The following is a 19,838-nucleotide window of genomic DNA, read 5'->3' as shown; positions in this document are numbered from 1 at the left end:
AGGCATTCTCGTGTCTTTAGCGTCACCAGATTGGACACGTACAGTACTTCTCAAGCTAAATAGTTGTACATTCGTCGATCCGTGATGCTGCGCTGGAGATACTCGCGCTCGATCAGACTCTCGATGCGCAGCTTGATGAGTTGTGGGGACGGCGTGAAGCGTCCAGTCATCTGGCGCGTAACCTCAGCGATAAGTTGATTATGCTGCATCTGCTTGCGCGTCTTCATGATACGCACGATCGAGGCCTCGACTAGATGCTTGCGGTCCTCAGCGACTGTAGGTGGCAGTGCATCGGCTGCATTGTTCGTGCTTGACGCCACGGCTGGCAACAACGACGTCTCCTTCTGAGACACTAGCGGTATCCGAACACGCAGCAGCTTGGACTTGTACGAGTCATTCACTGAGAATGTATCCGTCTCTTCGTCGATACGTTTTCCCTTCGAACTCTTGATCAAAATTTTGTACTTGGGAGTGCAGAGAGAAATGAGGTGTCGCTTCAGGTCCTTTACGTCAATTCGTGTGCGCTCCAGGAGCTCCTTGAAGCGCCATTCCGAGCGCTGATTAAACAGCATCAAGATGACAGCTTGGTACGTCGATACGTTGAGCTCATGACGACGTTTAGCATCCTCCAGACCCGCTGAAAACATGGCTCGGACATCTACTGTACCCATGTTTGCCATCCACGCCAACTTCCGTCCATTGTGTCGTGCGTAGTAGAACGACTCGAAGGCCTGCGTCATCTGGACAAGTTCCAAGGGAAGAGCACACATTGGAGCCATCTCTGTGGGCCAGAAGCCACTTGTGAGCACATGCACTGACAGCGGCATAGGGGCGACAGACATATCGATACCAAAACCGGTACCTCGGGTGTCGTGTCCGGACTTCCTGTACAGCTCCATAAGATCCTTGGATATACTCATATCCTTGAACATTCCCTCTAGCTTGGACGTGAACTGGTAGCCACATTCGGCCTTGAGTTTCGAGATCACGAGCTTCTCCGCTTCGTCCGAAGTACCGCGACTATTTAGAAGACGTTTAGCCAGTAACACCTTGTAGAACTCCTCAAACACATCCTTGTCTTGTAGATACCGGAACAATGCAATGACTTGCGTTACCCGCGTGTCCATCTCCTCTTCAAACCGTTTCTTAGAGCGCAGCAACTCATCCAGATAGTGTGCTAGATACCCGGCACACACTGTGTTAGTGTTCATAAAGGCCTCGAACCCTTGCTTAATAGATTTGTGGAGCTGTGGGTCGTCGAAGAAACAATCCGACAAGAAACCCACGAATTTTTCACGTAATGCCAATAGCTTTTCCACAAATTGTGACGCATCCAACGCCGTCTCCGAATTCGACTGAGTCTTGACGACCTCGTCGCCCAGCGTTTTAATGTACTGGAACACGCTCTCACTGATCTCAGGCAACGTGCTAGGTACACGTCGAAACAGCGAGTACATTCGACGTAGTGCCTGGCTTTTACCGTCTCGGAATAGTGCCACAGCCCCGGAATGTTCCATCTCCACCAGCGCCTTGGCCTGGTTTTTAATCAGCTGCGTCTCCACGATCGTCTTCAGTTTATGCTCCGTGGACGGGCTCAAGTAGTGCAGTACACGAGCTCCTTCTTCATTCAGCCGCTGCTCGGCCTTCTCCAAGTACTCAGGACATGTAGCCACATCCAACATGGATTGGGCCTCAGCTCGGTAGAAATCCAGCGTCGTATCGAGAAAAAACTTCTCAAAGTCGTTCTCGTACACTGTATTAGAGTGCACACCGAGATCGACGAGCATGCGAAGTACGCTCTTAACGAGATCTCGGTCGATGAGCTCTCCGTGTCGCTCTCGCTCGATACTGAGCAGTAGTCGAGCACGCAGTCGGTCGCGTATACTGTCGTGACGCACGATGACGTCTCGGAAGATGTACAGCCCGTTGTCGTACACTGGCAGCTTGCGCTTCTGCGTCACGTAAGTGCGATCCATGTACATGAGGATGTCGCGCACCATCGTCATGACGATCTGATGATCAACCCATTGGTCGTTAAGCGCCACGAGCAGCATATCGTCCGATACAGCGGCCACTTGCTGTGTTACGCTCTGAAGGTGCTCGGTAATAACGTCCACGACGCCATTGTAGAGCAGATCGCCGTGCTTGTGAAGTACCAGATTGTACGAATTGCGGTACAGCTCCTCGAAGGACAATAGGCTCGCGTTGTGCGAGAAGATCTCGTAGATGGCCGTGCGCAGCGACGTCCAGATCTCCTGGGCGCGTGCCTGGTCCATGCCCATGTTCTGGCGGTACGGCTTGATCACCAGCTTCTTCATGGCGAGAGGGAAGGATTCGATCTGGCAATTCTAAGTAAAACTACGTGTGATTGGCTAAAATTTTATCAAACCTCGGGGCTTTTAATAAGTAGCTTTTAAGTAGAAAATCCACGATCTCAGTAGATACCGGTACTTTACTTCGAAGTAATAAATTTGCGCAGGAGACCTACAGCGCAACGGCCATTGCGTTACTTCATAAGTAAGAGGTCCCCGTAATCCAGCAGATTTCCGCTGCGGAATAGCTCGATCGAACATACAGTTTTAGACCGCGCGAACTGCAACAGCTTCGACAATCCAGAGAGCGTAGCTGAGCTCTATAGCTGAGCAGTCTTGCGGCGATGCCGTCGAGCTCCGAGCCTAGTGGCAACAATGAGGCCGCCAACTTGTCGCGCTCCTCCTCCTCGTCCATCATTGAGCCTGTACAGCAGTCGTTGGGTATCTCCAGCTACTTCCACGCGCTACGCTCGCCCAGACGACGAGCGCCAATCACCAGCGAGAGTGACGTTCACAGTAGCCCTTCGCCGCCCAGCTACGAGATTTCGTTAATGGATGTAGCTGAGTCATCACCCCATACCCAGAGAGAGATCTCTGCCAGCTCCGCAGGTCGAACACACGGTTCCAGACACTCGGAGACGACGTCGGATATCCACAGCAAGTGGCACCGACGAGCGGCACCCTCTGCCGTCTCAGCACGCTCTTCGAGACATTCTAACAGCTCCGAGACGCAGCAGCAGTCGACGCCTCCTGTGAATTGTGCTGTGGATATTGGCGATTGTGGCAATACAGCATTACCGTCGTGTCATTACTATGTGGACGCAAGTGGACAGATGCGGGTCAGGAAACTCTGGTGGTGCTACACGAGGATACGACGTGTTTTGTGGTGTGTATTCCCGTGGCTTAAGAGAGACAGTAACACGTATTTGTGTGCCAGGATGGTGGCCAACTCAACGCTCATTGTGGCGGTGTATTTATTGCGAGAACTACTGAACCACGTCGTCGTACCAGCCATTCTGTCACATAAGGACGAAGGTGCAGGACATGACGCAGAAAGGCATTGTCACGACCACTCTATCGAGTTTCTGGACATGTACGCGTACTCAATGGTGGCCAATGTGGTGCTTTGTCTACCTGCGCTGAATTCCAAGGCGTGCCGATTGTATCAACGTGCACACAGAGATTATTCCAGAGTCAATTCAACGTCATCAGTCAATGACGAGCCGTCGTCTGTCGTGACGCCTTCTTCGGCAGTCGCAGATATTACCAAAGAGCATCAGCGATTCGAGAAGACTTATTTATTCACGCTATGCGAGATCATTGTGGTGATTGAAATCCCGTACCTTATCTTCTTATTGGTGGTGATGTTCGTGCCATCGGAATCCGGAAGCATCTCCGAGATGCTCGTTGCATGCGATCGACAACTCGCCACCGGTTATTTCTTGCTATTGCTCGCTGTCCAACTCGTGGCAGTTCTCGCCTATATCTTGCGATGGAGACAGATCTTGCTGTTCCACCGACTTCATCTGCACTTCCTCTTCCAGCGTGGATACGTACCGGGTCACTCTCGCTTCGATTACATTGAAAAATCATTCGCTACACCTCTTTACGCGTGGCTACCAGCTCCAATATGGGGGTGTTGGAAGCGTTGTAAGCGTCTACGAAAAGCAGCACGAGGAAATCGATACGATGGAGCACAAGAGGATCAAAACGGCAAAGCTACAGTACCTGAGGGCAGTATCAGGAATCAAATCCACTACGTTAAAGTAGCACTGTACGGTGCTGCGAAACGTGGGGATGTTGAACAAGTGCGAGCACTACTGGAAGCTGCTGTCAGCATTTCTGGTCCCGAATTCGCAACAGAGTGGTACGAGCCGCGCGTGTGGAACCTGGGAGGAGTTTTTCTTTTCGCTCGAGGACAGCGCAACCCGCTGCATGTGGCTGTAGCTTTTGACCAGATCGAAGTCGTCCGTGAACTGCTTGCTAATGGCCACTTTGACGTCCAACAACTGGATAAGTTGGAGCTACTACGCTTAGATTTAGCGTGGCTCTATCGGGTCATGTTCCGCCTTCTTTTCCTCCTTGTGCGTCGTTCCAGTGCAGGTGTAGTCGCGACTGCTTCAGCAGGAGGTGGCGCGGGGAATGGCGGTGCAGCTCCTGGTCTTGCAAGTGCGTCGCATCCATTTGGTCCTGTGGGACTATTCCAAGCCACATTGTTAACTCCGCTGCATGTAGCTGTAACAATGGGTTATGTCGAGCTCACGTTGTTACTGCTACGCTATGGCGCCAAGCCTGATGCACCGGCGATATCAACACACCCACGATTCGCCACACCGCCGCTCTATTGGGCTGTGGACAAGGAGTGCACGCGATTGCTACTTGATGCTGGTGGCAACCCGCTTGCTTTGCCTGGAGACGCCAATGGACTGTTACTTACAGCGTTTGAAGTTGCGAGGATTGCAGGCAACGCCGCTGTGGCTCGACAGATGGAGAAGTACGGCGGAGACGTGGGACTGACTCCTCTTCACGATGCTTGTGCTGGTGGACGACGGCATGAAGTGGCGTTTTTATTGGAGCACGGAGCGGATCCAGACACGCTGGGAGAACAAGTGATTGGCTGTTTCCGTCGCACTCCTCTCCACTGGGCTGCCATGCGTGGACATGCTCGTATCATTCGACTTCTCATGCGATATGGAGCAAACGTGGACGCACGGGACGTGTTTGGACGCTCACCTTTGGCGTGGGCTTGCGTTTTGAACCGCACACGTGCTGTTGAGGCGTTATTGGAGAGTGGTGCTGATGTTAACGTCCGTGACGCTCAAGGTGACCCGTTGCTCTGTATATGCGCGGCTGGAGCGTGTGCGTCTATTAAACGAGGAGCAAAGACAACGACAGGTAAGCGAGACAAGCTCAGTGCCGACCGCGTGCAGGATGATGTAGTTTGTGACGACCCTGGTGACGAGGAAGGGGGTCTTGGCGTCATGTTGAGTGGACAGAGATCACTTGCTCGTGGCCTGGACCCGCGTATCTTCCAGCTATTACTTGACTACGCTGTAGATCTGCATGCCACGCGGACTAGCAATGGAGATTCAGCTCTTCATGTGGCATTACGGCGACGCAACCAGACTGCGGCTGTGTTGTTCGTGCGTGCTGGTTTAAGCTTGACTGCTGTCAATCTCCTAGGCCAACGAGCGATTGATTGCGCTCGGTCACCAGCTCTGCGCTTTGCTGTGAAGAAAGAAGCAGGTCAGCGCGATGTGATGATCAGTTACAGTCATGCGCATGCTCCGTTGGCTCGTAAGATTCGAGATGCGCTGGAACGCCAGCGAGTGACGACTTGGATCGATACAATGGGCCCCACAGGTATCACCGGCGGCTCCGTGTGGCGTCAGGAAATTGCACGAGGCATTCAGAGCAGTGCGTTGGTCCTGGCGGTACTGACGAAAGACTATCCGCAGTCCCAGTGGTGCATGAAGGAATTGGCGTTTGCTAAGATGCAGAACATCCCAGTCGTGGCGATTCAATGTGAAGACATGGAGATCTCCGAGGAGCTGCAGGTTTACTTGTGGACTCGTCAGGTGATTGACTTCCGACCTGCAGTCAAGCATAACTATGTCGTGAAAAGCAGCGAGCACGCCCCGTATTCGCTATACGAAGATAAAGGTGACGTTGCGAAGAGTCCTGTGCCCATGATAACAAGCACCAGTTCACATACCATTGAAGACACAGATTCTCATGAGGGTGAGTCAGACTTTCGAATCGAGGACGATGACACCGAGGTGACGAATATGATGGGCAAGCGTGTTGCCAGCAACCTCGAGCTTGTGCCGGACTACAACGACGAGGCCTTTTGCCACTGTTTGCGGATGCTCCTCGACGGCATTCAAGATCAGATCGAAGAGCATCGCGCACGCCTCGCTCGACGTCAAGAGCGACAGCAACAACAAGCACAACTACCTGGTCATGACACTGACGCGAGAGCCGATGGCGATGCATCTCGTCATGGAAGTCGGCGGAACGATAGCGAGTGCTACCCCGAAGAAGAAGATAAAGGACTCTGTGGAATCCCTGCAGCAGCTGGAAACGCTGGCGAGTGTGAAGACTCCGATGCACAGATCAGCTTTCCGGAAGGTCCACTTAATGTGCCACTCTTTCGTCCTCTACGAAGGATCGATTCTCTTGCTTCATCTCTGGCGTTTACGTCAACCACAGACTCGTTCGTGTTCATCGCACATGGAGATTTCCATCGTTCCTTCTGTCTGCGTCTACAGAAGTCATTACTGAAGCAAGGCATTCGCTGCGTCGTTGACCAAACTGTCCCTGCGGTACAATACGCACACCAGCCGTCAGATCACGAGGCTGAGGCTCAAAGTGGAGGCTTTGGGGCATATCTGGGCGGCTCTGAGCAGCCTGTTTCTCGTCTACCCGTCCAAACCCGACAACTCGCTGCAAAAGACGCTATCCTGGCTTGTTCGGCAGTGCTAGTTGTGCTGTCCCCATTGTCCGCGATTTGTGATCTGTTAGCCGACCAATTAGCGTTTGCAGAGGACCGTGGGAAGCTGCTGGTCCCCATTCTCTTGTCGCTACACAAAGTGGATCTGGCGAAGCGCTACACCTTCTCACGAAGTATGGTGCATCACTTTAATGCCTCGTTGGGCTATGAACAGAGCTTCGAGCAGCTCACGAACTACTTGAGAGTGCACCAACAGAACGAGGCTCGACAGCGACGTCTTCAGCGTCGTCAGCAAGAAGACCAAGGAGATCTCGACGCGAGTTTGGGGGCCATGGCGGTTCTATCTCCGATATCTTCCGCTTCGTCAACTGGACGACCTTCGTCTCTAGCAGGCTACACAGATGTCGTGGAGCTGCAGTCGCCATTCGATGACCAACTGCTGTCGACAGACGCAACGTTATTGCTACCGACGCTGCCAGTGAGAACGATCATGGCTTCACCTCCAGATGGGAATTCATCAAGAACAGGAAGCAGAAGGAGCTCAACCCCACGTTTTGGAGGCCACGGGTGGAGTGAGCCGGATATCCTCGAAGCAGCACGCAGTGACGACTCCCAGCACGATCTGCGTAACAATTCCAGACGTGATAGGTCACGTACCGGCTCCGGAACCTCAAACGCCAGCGCTAAAAGCAGAGAGAGCAGTCTACGATTGACTGGCTCGGCACGTCGTCAACACGGCAGCATCTTAAGTACCGCCGAGGACGTCGTCTGAGTCCTGCACAAGAATTGAAAACAACTGATACAAAAAAGGGAACCACAAACTGCGTCAACTGCGATGTACTAGGAAGTGCAGACAATAAAAGACCACAGGCCCCCTGCAGTGAAATTACCTAGACACGTCGCCTACCTTCTCTTTAAGAGTGCTTCGGCTTCTTGATCCGTGTATCCTGGAAGCTCGTCATGCCTTGGCCACTGCCCACAACACCCACACGACCTTGTACCGTCTCGGGGGAAGCAAACATACTCGAACCGCGCTTAGAGAGCACTCCACTGACACCTTTCTTCATCCCTTTCTTCTTGGCCTTGTGCTGGAACGCCTTCCAGTCGTGCTGCTTGATGTTACGTTCGTTGTCAATGGTTTTGTGTCGGTTCAGACTCTTAATCGCACGGATACGTTTACGTTTACGTTCCTTTTCAGCTTCCGTGTCCGTAGGTAAGATCTGCAGGTTTTCCGGAATCTTGATGGCCTTGTGGATCACTGCCGGAGCCACTTTCGGCGCTGTAGTAGCATCAGCAGGCGCAGTAGCACCATCAACTGCGTTAGTAGGGCTAGTCTGAGCGGTATCAGCGCCTACCTCCGTCTGCAGCAGCACTGTAGGTCTCAAATACTCGTACGGGACCTCTTCCGAGTTGCCATAGCCGTCAAACAGCACCTGAAAGCCCAACTCGGTGACCTTTGTGACCGAACAGGGGTATACTACAGCGTCCGCGTAGTACTTAGCCTGACACTTGAAGCCCTCTGTAATAGATTCCTTAGCTGGCAGCTTGGCAGCTTCTTCCTCGTCCACTTCAACGGCTCTAAGTGCGTCTTCTTTAAGCTCAGCAGTGGTGCCGAAGCCCAGGAACTTGACGTTGTAGCTACCGTCACTTGTTACCGAATCCACGTGAGCTGGATACCAGACTCCTTGCTGCAGAGCTTCGACCACTGAGCCAGGTATATATTTCAGCTCTAAAATATCACGGAAGCCGAGAAATTTTCAGTGTTTCGTTCATATTTGCAGCAACAAAGTCACGTACCAAGATTTAAAGACTCCTGACGAGGTTGCTGGGGCTTCTGTGGCTCTGGAATTTGGGAGGACAATGGAGCATTTACCTTGAAATCGATCTGTAAAATAAATTGGAGCAAATAGCTTCGAATTAGGTAGAGAAATTATAGTAAAAACCATTCCGCATCGGACGCACCGCCTCCTTGGTCAGCTGGATGACCTCCACGAGGTCTTTGGCGATACCCAAGAACTCAGCATTTGTCGGGTCGCTCTGCAGAAGCTCATGGATGTTCTGTAGCTGCTGTGTGAACGTCACAAGCCGCGACTCCAGCGCCTCCAGACTCAAATCCGCCGACATGTTGCTTTTAGTAGGTGACCGATGGTCTTAAATTCATTATCGGTGATTTGATAAAGTTATTGACCAATCAGTGTTCAAAAAACCTTTTTTTCTTACTTTATCCCAAGCAAAATGGAGCGTAGGTAGCGCCGACGAGTGTTGTGCTTGCATCACGCACTAACCTCTGTATTATATGCGCAGCTACTGTCGACAAGGAGCTTCAGCAGCTGCAGCTGAGTGACGGCGCCGGGCTGCGCATTATCGACCTGCCCGGGACGCTGCTGGACCAGAACTACCTTGTGCAGATCTGGCTGCTGAGCAATTGCATCTTCGTGTGGATGGGATCCGCGACCGACAAGCCTCGTCTTGGGTACAAGACACAATGTCAAACTATATGTGTACTACTGTATTTTCTAATCGATCTATTGCGCGTAGATCGCTGTCGACGGCGATCGCCACGCGCTACAGCCCGATGCCACTCATCACGTCCATTGTGGGGGCCCCGGAGATGGAAGAGCAGCAAATTGCCCAGAGACTCGCGAGACGCACTGGTCGACAGTGTTTTGTGTCATGTCAATTGCCCGATCATATTCCTGAGCTTTTCGCGTATGTGGAAAAGCAGATTAACAAGCGCTTGACAGAGGAAGGCGTCGTAGTGCAGAAGTGAGGGCATTTTTGACTACGATTTGAATACGAAAACTAGCTCTGCTGTCAAGAGCAATTTTAAAGTTTACTGGTATTCGTCAACGAATTTTTCGCCTCCTAACTGTAGTTGAAGCCCGGATGGATACACTTTTCTGTTTTGCTATTCGCCAAAGACATTTCAATTTCTCCCAATCATATGTAGTGTTCGTATAAACCCCACAGTCCAAAGTAATCCCAAAATGCTGTCGACGGTGCCCGTGGACGATGCCATCCGCACGCTGAGCGTGGAGATGTCCAAAGACAAAGACGCGTCTTTTATCGGCAAGTATGTAGCACAACTCGTTATCTAAATTTCGTTGTCCATCCTTCATACTCACGGTCAAATATTAATATCATAGGACGGAGTCCGAGATGGAGATTTTGGCTCATTACGCCAATATGGGGCGACGCCGCGCGGCGCTAGGCGCGCTTCTCGGCTCCACAGTAATGGCTGGATTCTGGAAACTCTCGAAGAACCAGAAAAGAGTGGCGGGGGCTTTCGCAATGATGTGTGAGTAGGGATAAAGTATGGTACAGGTAGCATCAAGGTACTTGTATCTAAATTCTGTTTATTTTATAGCTGGTGGTTTGTTTGGAGCTTCGTACGGTATCATTAGTATCCGTCGGGACTTGTTCTCGGACCTGTTGATGCTGCCGTCGGACAAGTCGCCGTTTGCGACTCGGGCCAGGACCATGTGAGTAGAATGTGGAAAAGTGTCAAGTTGTTAGTGAAAACTCATTGTTTTATTTTATGAAAGTTTGATGGAAAAGATACCAGACAATTCATTCGTGCAGGAGTTGAACCAGAAATTTAAACATTCAGCGTCTGCCACGTACGTTGGCTATCAATGGAGCTGTTGCCGAGTGCTCACTATGTTTTTCTCTGTTGTAGTGACTCGTGGAACGAGGATGCAAATGCACCTCCGAGCTTTGATTCGAAGCCGACGACGACTCTCCCGTCCGCTCCTCATCGGAATGACCATGAGTTTCCCAGCAGTACTACTGGACTAGACACTCCACGACGCAAGAAGAAGTCCAATGCCAGTGACCATGAGGCGTTTGGAGAGCCCAACGACAGCGGAAGTCGCGCACCATTTTTCTTTGGTTCAAAGCCTTCCGCGTCTGACGATGCGTCGGAATTTGGAGACCGCAGTGCTCCTCTCTCTCGTGACCCATACGCGCACTACTCTCGTGATAATCGTCGCGCAGGACCCGACAAGAATACCCCAGCACTGCGCCACGACGAAGATGACTATTTCTTTGGAGTGCCTAGTGAGGAGGATACCCCAGTAAAACCCACGACATGGGAAAAGATTCGACGTCGTGCTGCTGACCAACGCAAATAAATGGCGTCATACTGGCAGAATGATATTGCTGCAATGCTAAGAAATAGTGTCGCTAATAAAAAATCATTTGGATGCCAGGAGATTTAAGATAATCATCCGACTGCTCACAATATTTTTTTTTAAGCGAGTATTGAAGCCTTCCATGTCAGGTTTGAACCAGAGAAATGATGGAGGACAGCAGCCTTCCAGTTCAGTCACGCAATATTCAAGCACCAAGGCCTTGTCTTGCGAAGGACTGCTATCGGAAGAGGAGTTGGCTGTGTTGCGCTCTATCGTGGCAAGAGAAGCCGGACTGAACGAGCTGTTACGATGTTGCTGCTGCTTCGAAGACGACCAAAGCGTCGAGTTGTTACAAGCCCTTCTTCGAGTTCGAGAGCTTTCTTTAGCTACAGTGAATGCTATAGCCGGATGGAGACGTTGCATGCTCCAGACACGTCCATTTCTTTGGCGAAACTTGAATTACGCTCTGAAAATGACCAGCGATCTTGACTTCGTGAGTAAAAGCCAACTCGCCACTGCTGCAATGGATGGAGTGCGTCTACCTCGTCGAAACCCCTTTTCAACTATCGGAGGTTTGGATCAAAGTATGCGCGTCTTCTGGACTATCGAGATGCCTGAGGAACGAGATCTCGCAGTTCTACTCGATTCAGCCGCGTTCGCCCCCAGCCACGCGACCGTCGACTTACCTTCCCAGATCCGACTCGCCGAATGTTTTTTACTCTACGAGGAACGTCGATATGGCAAATTCTCAAGAGCCCAAGCAGCAGCAGATCATCGTCTTAAGGAATTGGTACAAAAAGAAGCGGAATATTCATCAAAAACTCGCTTTGGGCAAGCATTATAACGTCATAAAAAACTCAATTATCCTTAAAAATTGTAAACTTCTCTTTCAAACGCAAAAAAAATAATTAGTGCGTAGAGTTTAGTCGAACTTGGTGAGATCCAGAGTCATCGACTTGGACTGCTGTAACGTGATGTCTCTGCAGACTCCAACCAGCGCGTCCGCCTTCTCGTAGAACGAATCCTTCAACGAGATCACGACGCACTGGAAGCCGCAGTTGGCGATGTACGTCGACACCTTGTTGACGTTCACATTGTCCAGAGCAGCGTCCACTTCGTCAAGCACGAAGAACGGCGACGGGCGGTAGTTGTGGATGGCGAAAAGTAACGCAAGAGCAGCCACCGTCTTCTCGCCTCCAGACAGCTCGTCCATCTCGCGGAATCGCTTCATCGGAGGCATAGCGTTGAACTTCATCCCACTAAGATACGGCTCTTCCGTGTTCTCCAAGTTCAGATACGCAGTGCCACCTAGCGGATGCTTGGAGCTCTTGGTGAACTGCTTATACGTCGAGTCGATGACTCCTGAAATGTGCGTGAACGCTTCCATGAAGCGATCACGACGAGTTTGCTTGACCTTCTCGAACTTGGACGCCGTGTCCAGAGCTTGTTGCTTGATACGATCCAGTTCTTCTTCTTCTTTCCCGATTCGACTCTGGATCACGTCAAACTTGTCCAATGCGCGCATGTTTGGTTGGATCTGCTCCAGCTCAGTGAGTAGAAGACCAATCCGCTTCTCATAGTCAGCATTAATCTCGTCGAATTCCTTATCATCCACCACGACGTGAGCATCCGAAAGCGACGAGAAGTCCACTTGTCGGTTGGCAGCGTCAGCTCCCAGTAGAAGTTCCGTGTTCTCGAGGCTACTGGACGCACTTGCATCTTCCATCTCGATGTCTTCGGAGCCAGAGCGAGCTACAGTTGGCAGTTTAATCTGATCCAACGCTGCACGTTTGAAAAGCTCCGTCTTGTGGTCTTTCAGACGCTCCAGCACCGTCTCCTCTGACGAGATCCTTCGTTGGATTTTGCCCTTCCGTTGCTCGTACTTGGCCTTCTTGCTGCCAATTTCTCGTAGTGCTTTCTCCAGCTCCTCCACTTTTGTCGACAAAGTCTGCCGCAGAGCTTCGTGCTCCTTTCTCTCCTTACGCAAGACAGCAAACGTCTTCATCAGAGCCGCTTCCTCTTCCACCAACGTCTTCAAATGCTGCGCTTCTCGCGTCGCTCTTTCTCTCGCTGCCAGCATAGGCTGGTTGAAGTCCTGCGACTCTAAATACTCGATCTAGCACAGCAGACAACGTTAGCGGCCCGCTCAAACGATCCCTCCCGTACCTTCCTGCGTCCTCACCTGTGCTCGCAGCTTCGCTTCATGTTCCGTAATCTTACGGCGCATCTCCATCGCCTTGTGGTGTCTCTTCAGTACTCTTTCTTCATAGACGCGAATACTATCGACGCCAATGGCTTCGCTAAAGTCGGCAAACATCTCGTCCTCGACTCCGTGAATCTGGTCCTGCAGCGCGTCAATCTTAGCTCTGCGAGACTCCACAGCGGCTGCAAACTTGCCAAGCTCCGGCTCAATCACCTCACTCACTCGCTTCTTAGCTTCATCAATTCGAAGCTGGATCTTTGGTCTCTTATTCTCCGTGATCACCAGGTCAGCTTTGGCATGTGTGAGTCTGCTCTTGAGTCCTTCGATCTGCGTACGTTGCGTCTGTAGCTTGGCATAGGACGCACCATGACGCTCAATAGCACGGATGGCGTCAATCAGCTTATCTTTCTCTTGTTGTAAAGCCTCGACCTCCTTCTCATCCCAGCGACCAGCACGACGCAAGTCGTTCTGCGTCTTCCCGCCTGTCATACTGCCATTCTTGCTCACCACCATCCCATTCAACGTCACAGCCTTCAACTTCTCATTCTGACGGAAGCAAAGATCACGAGCAACCTCGATCGTCTCACACACAACAGTATCGCCCACAGCATAGTGCAGAGCTGGCTCGTTCTCCGGGTCGCATTGCACCACATCCACCACCATCTTGATGTTGTTGCCCAAGCCACGGAAGCGCTCGTTGATCGGCTTCACTCGAATTTTATCCAGCGGGATGAACTGAGCGCTGCCTGCACGCGAGTCTCGAAGGTACTGGATACACTCTTGGCCTGTCCTATAGTCAGTCACCACGATCGCGTCCATGTGTTTGCCGGTCGCCACAGTCACCGCCATGTTGTATTTGCGCTGAGTCGGCTTGCAGAGATCTACAAGACGACCACGGACGCCAGGGTACAGTCGCTTCAGAGTTTCCAGCGTGTCTGCTCTCCTCGCCTCAGCTTGTGACTGTCGTTTATCGTCTTTGAGATCGCGTAACTTGTTGTTAACGCGTTCTAACTGCTTGGTCAGCTTCTCTTTCTCCTCCGCTTGGCCACGTTTCTCGTCGTCCGCAGTCTGCAAGCTCTTCTCGGCGTCAGCGATGTCGCGTTCAGTGTCGGAAATGACGCACTGCATACTGACGACACGTTCGTCCGCTTGTTTGAGGTCGTCGCTCAGCATTTCAATCATCTTGAGGTTCTCCTGACGCTCCTGACTCAAAGTCTCCACCTTGTTCTTGTCTGCGTTCTGCTGACGTAAGATCGACTCGAGCTCATTACGCAGCAAGTTGGTCTTGACTTGTACAGCCTCCTTGATGCGATGATACTCGTCCAAGCGAGAGCCTTCCAAGACTAGCGAGCCTTCCTCGCCTCGTTGACTTGCCTCCTTGGCTTGCTTCGCTTCGAGTTCCGCCTTGACCTTCTCCAGCTCCTGCAAATCCGTCTTCAAGCCTTCAATCTCCTTGGCCTTACCCTCCTGCCGCTCCTTCATCTGCTTCTCCGTCGTCTCCGACTCCACAATCTTCCTCTGGGAATACTGCGTCTGTTCTCGTAGACGAATCACTTGTGGCTGGATGTCTTCCATCTCGCTCTGCAAGTCCTGAATCCGCTTCCGATTCGTCTTCACCTCGCGTAGACTGGCGTTCAACTCCTTCTTCTTCTCACGGTACGTCTGAGCCACATCTTCCTCCTTCTGCGAGCAAGTACGTCGAGCGCCCTGGTATTGTCTCACCGTCTCTTCTCGCTGTGTCATGTCGTCTTCTACCTGGAAAAGCTGCCACAAATAATGCTCCACGCGAAGATCATTCTAACACATATAGCCACACAACTATTAGAAATTACATCCATGACCGCAGTGTCAAATGACCTCACCACAGCGTCTTGCTTGTGTCGGAACTGCTCGGCTTCTTCCTTCTGCTCCCTCACGAGTCTCTTCTCGGCCACCAGCCCCTTTTTCCTCTTATAGGCAAAGATTGTGCTCTCTTCGGCCGCATCCTTCTCCTCCATAAGCCGCTCGTACTCGTTCTTCAGTTCGTCAGACATGGAGATCTGCTCGAACAGTTTCGTGAGCTCCGTGGGGCTTTTACTGGCAATAGACTCGACTTCTCCTTGAAATACTAAAAAATTGCGAGATTTGACTAAAATCCCGATCTCTTTCAGCTGGTTCTGGTAGCCCTCAGAGCTCACGTCCTGGCCGTCGATACGGTACGAGCCGGCGCCTTTTTCGGAGATGAGACGCGTGAATTTTACTTCTTTCTGTTGGTTCTGCGCCGCCAGAGACTTGGAAGGCGGCGTCTCGTCCGCTGAGAGCTCGTACACGAGCGTCACGAACGCTGAGCGACCGGTGGTAGCAGTGTCAGTCGGTGCCTTGTGTACCAAGTCGCGTAGCTGATTGGAGCGGAGCTGACGTGAGTGTACACCTAAGACGAAGGAAATCGCGTCCATTAGGTTGCTTTTGCCGCTGCCATTGGGCCCGATGACGGCAGTGAAGCGGTGGAACGGCCCTACGACATGGTAGCCGCCGTACGACTTGAAGTTCTCGAGCTCCAACCGCGCGATTCGACCCATGACAGCAAGGAAACGGGTAGGTGCAACTTGCTACGGCGAATGAGGTGTGATGTTCGACGAAGTAAATGTGATAGGTCGGAAAAGTTAGCGGAAATTTGCTTTAAAGAAATCGCGATATTTTTATTAGCTGTGTGGTATTTCAAAACTCAAACATTTTTACTTCATTTATTTTATTCCTAAATCCGAAACCTCTATTGTTCTTACAAAATCCAAGTCGCAAGCTTTGAGCCTGATGTAATCTCCGTGAATATTGTGCGAAGCGAAAATAATTCACGTACTATGTAAATACAACATATCTACATCTCTAATCGTAAATTGTCGACCCTACAGGAGTGACGCACTTACCGTATTTATCGGGCCCAGTGCGACAGGTTTGAATGGGTGAGTGTGAAAAACCTCATTAGGTTTTTTATTGAGGGGGTGCCGATGACATCCGTCCAGCAGAAACCAACCGGCCCCCATGCCCCGAAGACCTAAGAACTCGAATCGGACAAAGCTCAAAGTAAGATGTAATACTTTTAGTACTATAGGACGCAAATATGATACAAAACTAACTTTTATATACGCTATGTGAAAGGGAGTGACAGCAGCCGAGGCAGCTCCCGTATCAGTAGTGGCAGCGAGCTTGTCGGTGCATCGCTCGACTGCGTATAGGTGAAAAAAACGCGCCGCCCTTCTTGCAGACAAAAAGATTGGAGGCAAGTGCTACGTTTTTCGAGTGCCCACCAGGCATTACGTGCTCGCTTCTTTGTGTTAGAAGCAAAGTAAGTGCACCTGCTGCTCTAAAATGCACTTTATAATAAAAACTAAGCCTCTGTGACCAGGTTACTATCCTACGTAGAAGAGATTAGCAAAAACCGCAAGTTATGTCTGACAACTAAGTGTTTAACGCTGATGATCGCTAAGTTTGACGGCGATTTTGCTGCTGCACGTCAATACACGGCTCTTCGCTCGTGGACAGTGCGTTTCCTCAAGCGCAATCGCCTTGTAGTCCGCCGTATTACCCACAAAGGCACCAAGATTCGCAACGAAATGCAGGTGAATTTGCTGTGATCTATTTCTATTTTTGCATGCAAGTTTTTTTTTCTCGATTAAGCTTGTGTGTGTTTTTTTTTAATTTTGTATATAAAATGTCTATTTTGTGTTTTACTACTAGGACGTTGCTGATGCTTTCGCTAATTCAGTCAATGTTGCTGTTGAAAAAGATTGCGTGTTTCATACTTCCTACAATACCAAATATGCCGGCTTGTTTAACATGGATCAGACGGCGGTTTGTATAGACAACCCCGGTGTAGTGGGTCACACCATTACATAAGTAGGTAGCTTTATATTACAAAAGTAGGTGCAGCAGCACACGGCTAGCGTGTGCTGAACTGCCGTCATCCTATTGGTTGATATATGGGGAGCCAGACCCATTATCAGCCAATAAGGGGTTGACGTGTATTTGAGTGGTCAGGGCAAGCTGCCCTGGACCTAAATAAAAACAGAGTTGATTTTCCTTCAGACTAAACACTTGGTTTCACTATCGTGGATCTTGCACGCTTCCTCATTATTACGTGTAAGCTAGTAACGGACATTCTAGGCCCGTTACACCTGGTAGCACTTAGTAGTTCTTCCCATGACCAAGTTCACAATGAGCCAAGGCCAGACGTCTGAAGCTTCAGGGTCAGCCCTGGAGCATGCTGCTTTCCCTCATCTCACTCGTGTCGAGTGGGAAGCCTTTCACCGCCTTGCGGCGGTGTCCGGTGAGGCTGTTGTCGCGTCGCTGCTGAGCTCAGCGACTCCCGATCAACAACGTCAAGCAGCTCAAGAGTTCATGGAACGCGAGCTCGCCGACGCGAATCGGCGAGCGACGTCTCCCTCGCGTTCCTCGAAGAATGACATCGTCAAGTTGGAGACGTCAACCTACTCCGGTGAAGGAGCAAATCGCCTTCCGTTGAATCGCTGGTTTCGCGAAATCGACATCGCTATCGCCTCGAGGATGATCGAGGCGCAAGGAGCGAAAGCTAATTTCTTACTTTCCCGACTGGCCGGGAAAGCCAAGGAGTGGGCACTCGGCAAACTGGTCGTCAACAACGATGCGTTCTCCATCCTGGAGGCCCTCCAGAGTGATCTTCGTCTCGCCTTCGAGCCTCCACAAGACGAGTCCCGAGTGCGCGCAGAGTTCTTCGCTCTGCGACAAGGCAAGATGACCATGCGCGACTACGTCCAGAAGACACGCCACCTCGCATCCTGCATCGTCACCAATCCGATTGACATGGCATCTCAAGTCCACGTCTTTGTGTTCGGCATGCGTGAAGGCATAACGCGATACTGTCTGACTCGAGCGGAACCCTCCTCTCTCGAGAAGGCATTTGCTCTCGCACTTTCGTGAAGACTACGTTGTGGCGGCGTCGTATGCGCGGGCCAATGCCCGCGGAAGCTCAAGAGTCAGCTCCAAAGCCGATGGAGATCGACGCGATTGACGCGTCGAGCAACCGCCGTCGTGCAGCCCCTCGTGCGAACGGTGGTCGTCCCAGTCGATCCCTCACTTGCTTCCGCTGTCGGAAGGTTGGACATCGCGCGGCTGAGTGCCGCGCGCCCGCGCCAGTACTCGCGCATACTGTCGATGCCTCTCCTACCGATCACCCAAAAAACGGCCAAGGCCAGTAGGTGCGGGGCGCCCTACTGGCTGGAATGAAGATCCGGGTCCCCCGGTGGCAACCCAACCTTCTAGCCCTCGCGTGCTACACGCACACTTCAATGCCACCACAGCGTCGGGCGACTCAAGACTGATCATCATCAGCCTCCATGTCGCCGGCGCCCGACGTCCACTACGCGCGCTTGTGGACTCAGGAGCGACAAACAACTTCTTCCGTGAGTCGTGTCTGTCGACGCTACCCAGCGAAATCGCTGTCCGCAACGGTCGCGGACAGGTTGTAGTCAAGCTTGCTGACGGAAAGCCGCGCCACGTCGCGCGGCGCGAGATCACGTTGCCGTACACGTTCGACGGCTTTCGCAGCAATGACGACTTCCTCGTGATTAAGATGAACTACGCATTTGATTGTATCCTGGGCATCCCGTGGTTGTCACGGTATCAAACAGAGATTGACTGGTTGGCCCGCTCGGTTAAACACCGCAGCGGTTTCGACGTGAGCGAGGTGTTCACCCACCTCCTGGTTGCCCAGAAGGACTGGCCCCACGTCACCGTCGTGGACCGGTCGTCCACGACGCAGGCTGTACACAGAGTGAGCGATGACCCTCTCTGCACGGCTTGTGCAGTGCTGTTGCACGAAGGCTCCTCGCCGCGAGGCGAGGACAAGAACACGATGGCGGTCGAGCAGGGGCTCCCGCAATACGAGCAAGAGGTCGAGCATGGGTTCCCGCAGCGCACATCTGCGGTCGAGCATGGGTTCCCGCGGCGCACCACAGCGGTCGAGCATGAGTTCCCGCAGCACAATATGGCGGTCGAGCATGGGTTCCCGCAGCGCAACACAGCGGTCGAGCATGGGTTCCGCAATGCAACACGGCGGTCGAGCAGTCGAGGCTCCCGTCACCCGAGCCGGTGGTCGAGCAGTTGGAGCTCCCGCCGAACGATCACGCGGTCGAGCAGTGGCCGCCGCGTGTGACCGGCACAGTCGAGAGTGAGCTTCAGTGCCTAGAGCGGGGTGATACATCGTCCAGCGAGAGCGATTCTTCCTCCTCGAGTACACACTCGAGGCGCCGGGCAAAGAAGTCGAAGCGCCGTCATTTGAAGCCACGACGTGAAACTGCACCGAACGGCATCTCACAGACGCAGTCGGTCTGTGTCATTGAGCACGTGGACGACGGTATGGGCCGTCAGCGCACCGTCGCTCCTGCGTGTCCACCTCGCGACGCTCAATCGATCACCCGGCTTCCAGGTCTCTCCTGGAAGAACTTCCTTCGTGGTCTCAAGGTTGGTGAGGTTGAGCAGGTTTTTCTGATCACAGACACTTCGTCTACACCACTAGAAGGGAACACCGTCAGTGATGACGACGGATCCACCCGTCCCAAGAGCGCCGAACCGAAGTCCGCTCGCGAGGGGCGATTCGCAGCGCAGTCCTGCGAGTCCTTGCGCGAGTCTGGTAATCCAGTGTACGAGACCGTCCGCGAATACGCGGACGTCTTCCCCGATAAGATTCCAGCCGAACTGCCTGCCGATCGAGGCGTCCGCCACGA

General features: G+C 52.1%; 6 protein-coding genes across 6 annotated transcripts; 3 read left to right on the top strand and 3 right to left on the bottom strand.

Annotated features, from left to right (window-relative positions):
* Window positions 1-50: 50 nt before the first annotated feature.
* On the bottom strand, window positions 51-2,318 carry PITG_05762 (Cullin family protein, putative; the record flags this gene model as incomplete). The annotated part of the gene is made up of 1 exon (XM_002997972.1): window positions 51-2,318. One exon carries the CDS (start codon window positions 2,316-2,318, stop codon window positions 51-53), a length of 2,268 nt encoding a protein of 755 aa, XP_002998018.1.
* Window positions 2,319-2,656: 338 nt separating this feature from the next.
* On the top strand, window positions 2,657-7,410 carry PITG_05761 (uncharacterized protein; the record flags this gene model as incomplete). Its single annotated transcript, XM_002997971.1, has 5 exons — window positions 2,657-4,481; window positions 4,548-5,729; window positions 5,844-5,975; window positions 6,036-7,243; window positions 7,405-7,410. 5 exons carry the CDS (start codon window positions 2,657-2,659, stop codon window positions 7,408-7,410), a joined length of 4,353 nt encoding a protein of 1,450 aa, XP_002998017.1.
* Window positions 7,411-7,679: 269 nt separating this feature from the next.
* On the bottom strand, window positions 7,680-8,889 carry PITG_05760 (uncharacterized protein; the record flags this gene model as incomplete). The annotated part of the gene is made up of 3 exons (XM_002997970.1): window positions 7,680-8,494; window positions 8,563-8,650; window positions 8,728-8,889. 3 exons carry the CDS (start codon window positions 8,887-8,889, stop codon window positions 7,680-7,682), a joined length of 1,065 nt encoding a protein of 354 aa, XP_002998016.1.
* An 863-nt stretch (window positions 8,890-9,752) lies between these two features.
* On the top strand, window positions 9,753-10,898 carry PITG_05759 (uncharacterized protein; the record flags this gene model as incomplete). Its single annotated transcript, XM_002997969.1, has 4 exons — window positions 9,753-9,838; window positions 9,912-10,063; window positions 10,133-10,247; window positions 10,445-10,898. 4 exons carry the CDS (start codon window positions 9,753-9,755, stop codon window positions 10,896-10,898), a joined length of 807 nt encoding a protein of 268 aa, XP_002998015.1.
* A 142-nt stretch (window positions 10,899-11,040) lies between these two features.
* PITG_05758 (uncharacterized protein) lies at window positions 11,041-11,742 on the top strand (the record flags this gene model as incomplete). Its single annotated transcript, XM_002997968.1, has 1 exon — window positions 11,041-11,742. The coding sequence occupies one exon, from the start codon at window positions 11,041-11,043 to the stop codon at window positions 11,740-11,742; it is 702 nt and encodes a 233-aa protein (XP_002998014.1).
* A 78-nt stretch (window positions 11,743-11,820) lies between these two features.
* Window positions 11,821-15,659, bottom strand: PITG_05757 (structural maintenance of chromosomes protein, putative; the record flags this gene model as incomplete). The annotated part of the gene is made up of 3 exons (XM_002997967.1): window positions 11,821-13,014; window positions 13,081-14,898; window positions 14,964-15,659. 3 exons carry the CDS (start codon window positions 15,657-15,659, stop codon window positions 11,821-11,823), a joined length of 3,708 nt encoding a protein of 1,235 aa, XP_002998013.1.
* Between the last annotated feature and the right edge of the window lie 4,179 nt (window positions 15,660-19,838).

The sequence above is a fragment of the Phytophthora infestans genome, genomic scaffold (genome assembly GCF_000142945.1).
Source record: "Phytophthora infestans T30-4 supercont1.9 genomic scaffold, whole genome shotgun sequence".
Lineage (NCBI taxonomy): Eukaryota > Oomycota > Peronosporomycetes > Peronosporales > Peronosporaceae > Phytophthora > Phytophthora infestans.
Note: the sequence above shows the minus strand (reverse complement) of the source record. Positions and strands in the feature narration are given on the sequence as shown.